Here is an 8,875-nt window from a genome sequence, read left to right on the forward strand (position 1 = left end):
CTTTTGGTTAGCATCCAAATGCCTTACCCACTGCACCACCAGAGCCCCTTAGTTAAAGTATACTAGCCACTAATTTCAATTAGGAGACACTACCATGGTTAGTGTTGCAAAATTTACATGAATGTTTCATTTATTGTATAAAAATATAGAATATTAAGGCTCATTGCTCTTGTATTAAAGTGATTATCCAATCACTTTATGTTTTAAAGACCTCTATTATTTTGCAAGGAGCTCTGGTGTTGGAGTGGTTATAGTATTCAGTTGCTAACCAAAAGTTGGTGGTTGCAACCCACCAGCTGCTCTGCAGCAATAAGATGAGGCAGTCTGCTTCCATAAAAATCGACAGCCTTGGAAACCCTACGGGGCAGTTCTACTTTGTCCTATAGGGCCACTATCACTTGGAATCAACTCAATGGCGGTGGATTGAGTTATTCTTTTGCAAAGCTCCAGGAAGTCTTAGGCCAAATTTGATACTCTAGATTTGTAGTTTATACACAATGCATTTAGAACAGAATGTAAGGTTTGCCGATTTAGCAACTGGCATACCAAAAGTATGTGCCTTTGCTATAAGGATAATTATAATTTATACACATCACATGTATATCACATGTACACCTTCTCACAACAATCAGCTTGGCCTACATATTCAATTATGTATATAACTGAATATGTGGGTCAAGTTGACAGGTATGTGTGTGTCTGCATACACAGAAACATAATAAATACACACACACATATATGTATATGTATATAGGGAAACAAAAGGCAAAAATTATCAGATTAGTTATCCATCTGAAACTACTCATTACAGTAGTGTGCTAGAGAAATTGTACTTATTCTCCTTGATCAGCTAGTTGAGACTACCAAAGTTAAATACAGAGTGAATTTCTTGATGTGTGTGTTATGACTTCCATATAGAACTAGAACTAGAGATCAGGATGGTGTCATGTCCAATCCTCCTGTCAGTTTACGGGACTTTGAGGTGGTAGGCTCACGTGGGTATAACATGAAGTGGCCAAAAGCATGGGCTATACCACACACTATGTAGGTTCATATCCTAACCTCACTAAATACCAGCACAGAGACCAAGTACTTAAATGTGCTGAGCTTCAGTTTTTTCCATCAGTAAAATGTATAGCACATCAACCGTATTTGGCTGCAAGGTATCTTGTATAGAGAAATCCCCGCAGATGGTTAATGAGTACTTGCTCATTAATTGATAAACTTGTCTCAGAAAAAGTCTGGACTTACTGCCAACCGTTACTTTTACAGACTTGCCTGTTTTACGGCTATATAGACAGGTGTTTGAGAATATAAGAAATTAAAACAGAAATAGAAAAGCTTTTTAGTCCATTTTGCTAATTAATATGTCAGAGCTCATAAAGAAGAACTCATCAGCTTTCTTCAGTACTGCATCATCTTAAAAAGCTGGGTCAGCAAAGATCTCTGCAGACAGTCAATACATATTAAAACTGTTCCAAGTAGTAAATCAAAACAACAAAAAAAAAAATATGAAGACAGTAAAAAAAGAGTAAAATTTATAAGTCCTTTCTATCTGAATGCAGAGTAGCATTAAACTACTGGCTTAAGTATTTGTTCATGACAAAGAAAAAAGTAAGAAAAAAATCCTTCTCAGACATATTTTATGACTCTGACTAAAGTAAAAATTAAAGCATAATTTTTTAAAAAAGGGATGCCAATTTTGATGTCATTTTCCCTGGATTCTAGTTCTTTCTGAATATTTAAGTCATTTTAAGCAATAGCTGTATTGTTTGAAATATACATTTTGTTATTTTCTTTTGGCAATGCTCAATATTTTTGAGAACTCTATTAGTGGTACAGTTAGGGAAAGAGGTCAAAACTATGTTTCAGGTTTTCAAGACTGTCTGTAACTTGTGATTTGTTCTTAAAGGGACCAAACAAAATGGATTTTATTCCTGACTTCTCTGTATGGGTCTCATCATTCCTTAGACACATACATCATTCACACAAGGAGGATCCTGTAAGACTGTGAACAGGAGAATCACCTTGCCATATTCCCTGGCTAGGGAATGAGATGCAAAGCACTGTCAGGGGAAGTCCCGGAAACAGGATTCAAGAATACTGGATTGATTACAGAAAGAGGAAGGAGAACTTGACATTTTGGGCAAAAAATATTAGAAAGATTTCTCTTACCTGGGCCTTTGATTTGATCCAAGCTCCAAAGAATCAACCATTTAAAGATTAAGCCAAGAAAAGAGTGCCAAGAACACAGTCACCAATTTTGGGAGGTACCCTTGCCAGACCAACAGATGGGACTTGGCAGAGAATGGCTCTCTATACACTAAACAGCTGACTCAGAAGAAAGTTTAACTGAGACGAATTTATTAAAATGTTGAATATCATCCCAAGTAAGAGGATAGATGATATATTTAGGTCAGCACATACAATTTAATTTGTTTAACTTCCTGATGGCCTTGGAGAGAACTAAAGCCGACCACATTTCTATAATTAAAAAGAGAGTAGAATCTCTTCTTAGCAAGAGAGATGCCACATTTTTACCTAAATATTCTGGGGAAAGGATTTGGAGAAAGAAAAGGGGTATTGTAACAGTTGAGTGATCCCTTTAAACACTGGTGTAGCAAGTATGATTATAGACCATTAAAACAACAACAACAAAAAAAACCTGACTGCCATTGAGTCTATTCTGACTCATAGCTACCCCCAATGGATTTCCAAGTCTATAAATATGTACAGAAGCAGACTACTTCATCTTCCTTCTGTGAAGTGGCTGGTGAGTTTGAATCACCCACTTCCACTACACCACTAGATCTTTTCATAGACCATTACAAATTAAAATCCAAACCAGGAACTTGCATAGTGGCTAAACTGTATGTGTCAGACTCCTGTTGTTGTTGTTGTTGTTATGTGCCATTGAGTTGGACCCAACTCATAGCAACCCCTCCTTGGGTATCTGAGTTGGTATCACTATGGAAGTAGATTGCTCAACCTTCCTTCTGAGGAGTGGCTGGTGGGTTTGAACCGCCAGCCTTCTGGTTAGCAGTCAAGTGCCTCAGGCACTACGCTACCAGAGCTCCTGTCAGACTGGTAGTACAGTTACATACTAGGAAATTAAAAAAAAAACAAAAAAACCTGCAACTATAAGATGCTCCCAGAAGCTAAAGGACCCTTGATCTTCTGCTACCACCACCACTGCCACCACTACCATCACCAACAAAGCCCTAAAAGAAATCTCTCTACGAAAACCCAACACTTATAAAGGAGTTACATTTTATAAGAGTGATGAATTCCTGAGGACCATTGTAATTCAAGATTTTCCAAAAGAAATAAATATTAAAAAGGGGGTGAGGGTACATTATTGGAGTGTATAAATTATAACCATTGTAGCATATTTTTCTTTAATGTTGTCTCCTATTCTGTCCAAACTGTCTCTAGTATTTCACAGGATGCTCTCATCTGAATTACTTATAGTATGTATAATTTTAGGTGATTGGGTATTATTGCATGTCACTTTTACTCCAAAGTTATCAAGTTAAAAAATATAAAGAAGAGAGTGTTGAAATAGCAGCACATTACTAACCAGAAGCTCCTTTAAAACATCTACTGCTTTCAAAGGGGTGGCTCACATGACATAGACTGGTGGCACTTTTCCTATCTACCAGCTAAAGTCCAGCCTCCATGTGCAGTACACATTTAATCTGCCAGCTCTAAAATCAAATGCTTAATTAGTTTATTTTTTTTTTAAATTTGGAAGATTATTTTAAGTTTTGTGCTTAAAGTAATTCTTTTCTAATAGCACACTATAAAAACATCATTCAATATAACTTAAAATATTATATAGCAATCTTCAAAAATGATAGTGTTATCATTTAAAAAGAGTAAAAGTAACTTTTAGTCACTAGCTAGCAAATAATTTGCTTAAAAGCTGATTAAGATAAGAATAAGATATGCTTTCCTGGAAGACGCCAAAAAGTTTTTTTTTTTTTTGCTCATTTTCAAAAACTAAATTGATAAGCAATTTTAAAAACCACTTTAACTTTTTCCCTAGAAGTTAAAAGTTCAACTCTTTTACCCCAGTACATAAAAGGGGATTCACCTTCAGGTATTAACATGTGTGAGAAACTACAAGCAGTACCACACATTTAAGATGAAAATACTATAGGCTATCCTTGGGCTTCCTTGATCATGAGAATTTCCTTCAGGCTCCTAAAACTATGTCAAGCAGTAAAGAGTTTAATGGAAGACGTTGATGAGAACAAACAGCATGCAGCAATTTATCACTCCCACAGAAATCTTTTATTTCCCAGTGATCCAACCTCTAGAGGTCTTTATTAGGAGGAAGAATGGGGGGGGGGGGAATCTAAAAGTTGTGAACCAGCCCTTCCCTGCTGTTATCACTAGAGAATCTGGAGAAAGAATAGGAAAGATATCATAATCTTGCCCTGGAACATGATGGAGGTAATGAAGCATCGAGGCCACTTACTGCTGAAAACATAATTGGCACATAACACAGGAGATTCTTGGTGATGGGAGAGACTTCTTTGTTTCAGAAACGGAAAGACACCAACAAATCACAATTCTTCTGTTATTTGGAACGGCAATTTTAAGAGTAAAACGGATATTCCGCCCCCCCCCAAAAAAAAATAATGCACTCCTAGAGGAAATGTATTACTGAGGTATTTAATAGTTTAACTTGTTTTCAACTAATGTGAAAATAATGTTGATGAAGGAAACACAAAGGAATAGATATATAGTAGATTACTTGGCAACAAAAGAAAATGTTGGACCTTCTGGTTGAAGGTACCTTAAACGTGTTAGAGAAAGACCCAGCAAACCTGTAGTGATCTTGTGGACTTTCTCAAGAACCTCTGGGAACTCATTCATGAATCATAAAAAATATAATCCAGTCAGTTCTGCACAATCTCCTTTGATGACAGGCAAACGATTCTGTTCTTTTTTTGAGGAAAAAGGAATGAACACAGCTTTCTTATTCTGGAAATGTTTACTCTGCTTGCTCTAATGTTGAAAGCATCATGGGAATGCAATTAAAACTTTCTTGGGTTTTCTTTATGATTTTTCTTGTCCTAAGTGTTCAGCTGGCATACAGGTTTAACAATTTTGGTTATATAATTATTTTTCTGGAACCCTTTATTCTTTCCTCTCAAACATTTTGAGTCAGCATACATTATGCCACTATATACACAGCCAAGCAATAATTCATCTTTGTGGAAATCAGAGACATCTCATGTATTAATTAGCAAGCCTTTCAGTCACTAGTGGATGGAAATGGGTTCCAACTGCTACTCAAATACAGCCAATGATTTCCAGGAAGGGGTATATAAAGTAAGTTACAAGGAATTTCTTACCCGATTTGTGTGCAGCCAATGAGTGGACTTTGCTTTCATCTGGCACTGAGGAGAAGAAATAAGAGACAAGGATCAGCCACCTTTTTGACCCACAAATTAGCAGAGATTCAGAGCAAGTTAAATATTTTACTGGTAAAGAATTTTCCCCAGCCTACTTGGGGTATCTCTCATTTTTATTATTGAGTATTTTAAAGACAGCTATGAAGAAAGATATGTTTATTAGACCTTCTGTAAATAATATTTCATCTGCTTCTCATTTTCAATACTTTCAGTTCTTTTAACTGGGTTGTCATTTCCATGTCTCTCAAAGGAGAAACTAAACTCATGAGTTTAAAGATGTATAATATATAATAAAGCTCTTTGAGCATAACAGCAAATAATACATTCAATACTCAAGAACTGGACTTTTGTATCTGGTAAAATGGTGAAAAAGGGAATAGATTTACACCTCCCCTTAAAACAATTAAAACATTGACAAAATATATCAAACAGTAGCATTAAAGACATTAGACATCAGGCAACGAAGGACAATGACTCCTGAGACATGGGAGACAAATGAGGTAAACACTATGATTTCCCCAGATTACTCCCTGGAGAGTTTCCCGATTGTGGTAAGCACAGGCAATTCTGGCAATATCCCTAGTTTAAGGACATGGCGCTAGGAGATCACAGAAGCCAAAGTGGTAAGGGTTGCAGAGCAGAGTACTGGACAGGAGAGAGCTGTAGAGAAAGAATTCTGAGATCTGAAGAGGATCCTCACATGTATCAGTTAAGTATGAGGAGACTATCCAAGACCGGGATAAGAACTACCCAAATGTGGAGGGAGAACAAGTGTTTCAAGTTCACTCCGGGCCTATTCATAAAGCCAGAGTGGAAAATTTCCTAAGTAGTGGCATGGGTTAGAGTATGAAGTAAGATCTTATCTTAGTAGTGGAGAATAAATAATCCCAGATTAACATAGTTCTGATTAAATGGACAAATTTTTGACAAATTACCAAAGCTTGTGCAGGAAGAAATTATCTAAATAGCCCTGCAGCTATGCCCTTTTCTTTTTTCTTAATGAATTTATAGTTGAACATCTTCCCACAAAGAAAATTTCAGGCCCAAAAGAAATAATATCAATTCTATAAAGTCTCTTCCCCAAAAATTCAGAGTGCAGAAAACTTCCCAACTCACTCTTTGAGGCTATTATGACCCAAATACCAATACCAAGCAAACCAAAAAAAAAAAAAAAAAAAAAACCAAACTCATTGCCATTGAGTCAATTTTGACTCCTAGAGACCCCTTCTTAGGCTTCCAAAATGGTATTTCTATGGAAGTAGATTGCCCAGTCTTCCTTCTGAGGAGTGGCTGGTGGGGTTTGAACCACCAGTGTTCTGGTGAGCAGTCAAATGCCTTAGGCACTACACCACCAGAGCTCTCAACCAAAGGCATTACTAAAAAAACAAAACAAAAACAAAAAAAACTCTTGACCAATATTCCTCATGAATGTAGATGCAACATTCTTAATCCTTAAGCATCACTGAAGAAACAATTCAGGATTTGAACTGCAATACTGAAGGAATCCGTGGGCAAAATACTAAATGATGCAGGAACATCAAAGGAATATGGGAAACATACATAGAGTCACTGTTATATATATATATATATAAAATTGGTTGATGTTCAACCATTTCAGGAGGTAGTATATGATCAAGAACCAACAGTACTGAAGGAAGTCCAAGTTATACTAAAGGCATTGATGAAAAATAAGGTTCCAGAAATAGATGGAATACCAACAGAGCTGTTTCAACAAATGGATACAGCACCAGATGTTGTCCATCAAGAAATTTGGAAGACAGGTACTTGGACACTTGCCTGGAAGAGATCCATATTTGTGCCTATCCCAAAGAAAGGTGATCCAACAGAATGTGGAAATTATCGAACAATATCTTTAATATCACATGCAAGTAAAATTTTGCTGAAAATAATTCAAGAACAGTTGCAGCAGTACATGAACAGGGAACTGCCAGAAATTCAAGCTGGATTCAGAAGAGGACATGGGATATCATTGCTGAAGTCAGGGATCTTGGCTGAAAACAAAGAATACCAGAACTATGTTTACATGTGTTTTACTGACTATGTGAAGGCATTTGACTGTGTGGATAACAACAAATTATGGTAATATTGTGAAGAAAAGGAATTACAGAACTAGGGGAATAATGCATAGTTTAAAATCAGGAAAGGTGTGTGTGAGCTTTATATCTTTCACCATAGTTATTCAATCTGTACACTGAGAAAATAATCCAAGGAGCCGGAATATGGGAAGAAGAACATGGCATCAAGATGGAAGGAAGACTCATTAACAACCTGTGATATGCAGATGATCCAACCTTGGTTGCTGTGAAAGTCAGAAAGATTGAAGCACTTACTGATGAAGATCAGACTACAACCTTAAGTATGGATTACATCACAACATAAAGAAAACAATAATCCTCAAAATTGAATCAATAAGTAACATCAATAAATGTAGAAATGATTGAACTTCTCAAGGATTTCATTTTAGTTGGCTCCACAATCAATGCCCAGGGAAGCAGCAGTTAAGAAATGAAGCAATGGGTTAACTGGACAAAGCTGCTGCAAAAGATTTTTTTAAAGTGTTAAGTGCAAAGATGTCACTTTGAAGACTAAGGTGTGCCTGACCCAAGCCATGTATTTTTTAATAGTCTCACAAGCATGGGAAAATTGGACAATGAACAGGAAGATCCAAGAAGAATTTACCATGCATTTGAGTTACTATGCATTACGGAGTTGGTGAAGCATATTGAATATACCATGGACTGCCAGAAGAACAAGTCTGTCTTGGGGTAAGTATAGCCAGAATGCTCCTTAGAAGCAAGGATGGGGAGACTTTGCCTCTCGTATTTTGGTCATGTTATCCAGATGGATCAGTCCCTAGAGAAGGATATCATGCTTGGAAAAACAGAGGGTCAGTGAAAAAAAGAAAGACCTTCAAGGAGATGGAATGACATAGTGCCTGAAACAATGGGCTCACGCAAAGCAACAACTGTGAGGTTGGCACAGGACAAAGGCAGTGTTTCATTCTGTGTACGCAGGGTCGCTATGAGTCAGAACTGACTTGAGGGCACCTAACAACGACAAAAACAACAACAAAGCATCACTTCATGGATTCTCACTTCATTATTCAACAGTTGTCTATTAGTCATCATGTGCCATTGTTTTATGCTCATCAATAATCTGTTTCTCAAGGGAAGTAGAAGCAAGGTATAAATCAAAAACTCACTGCTGTAGAGTCAATTCCGACTCCTAGACACCCTGTGGACTAAGGAGATCTGCTCCACAGGGTTGCCAAGGCTGTAAATCTTTACTGAAGCAGAATGCCTCATGTTTCTCCTGCAAAGTGGCAGATGGGTTCAAACCACTGATCTTCTGGTTAGCAGCCAAATGCTTTACCCACTGTGCTACCAGAACTCCTTGAAAGCAGGGTGAGGCCTTCTCCATTTTCCTTA

General features: G+C 37.1%; 1 protein-coding gene across 1 annotated transcript in view; it reads right to left on the bottom strand.

Annotated features, from left to right (window-relative positions):
• PARD3B (par-3 family cell polarity regulator beta) overlaps nucleotides 1-8,875 on the bottom strand; it is a 1,522,095-nt gene that overhangs the window by 495,176 nt on the left and 1,018,044 nt on the right. Inside the window, exon 16 of the mRNA XM_042783151.1 lies at nucleotides 5,367-5,411. Coding sequence (XP_042639085.1) covers nucleotides 5,367-5,411 — 45 coding nt within the window. The remainder of the gene's footprint in view (nucleotides 1-5,366; nucleotides 5,412-8,875) is intronic.

This window comes from Orycteropus afer, unplaced genomic scaffold (genome assembly GCF_000298275.1).
Source record: "Orycteropus afer afer isolate SDZICR_OR568_19922 unplaced genomic scaffold, OryAfe1.0 scaffold00002, whole genome shotgun sequence".
In the NCBI taxonomy this organism is placed as follows: Eukaryota; Metazoa; Chordata; class Mammalia; order Tubulidentata; family Orycteropodidae; genus Orycteropus; species Orycteropus afer.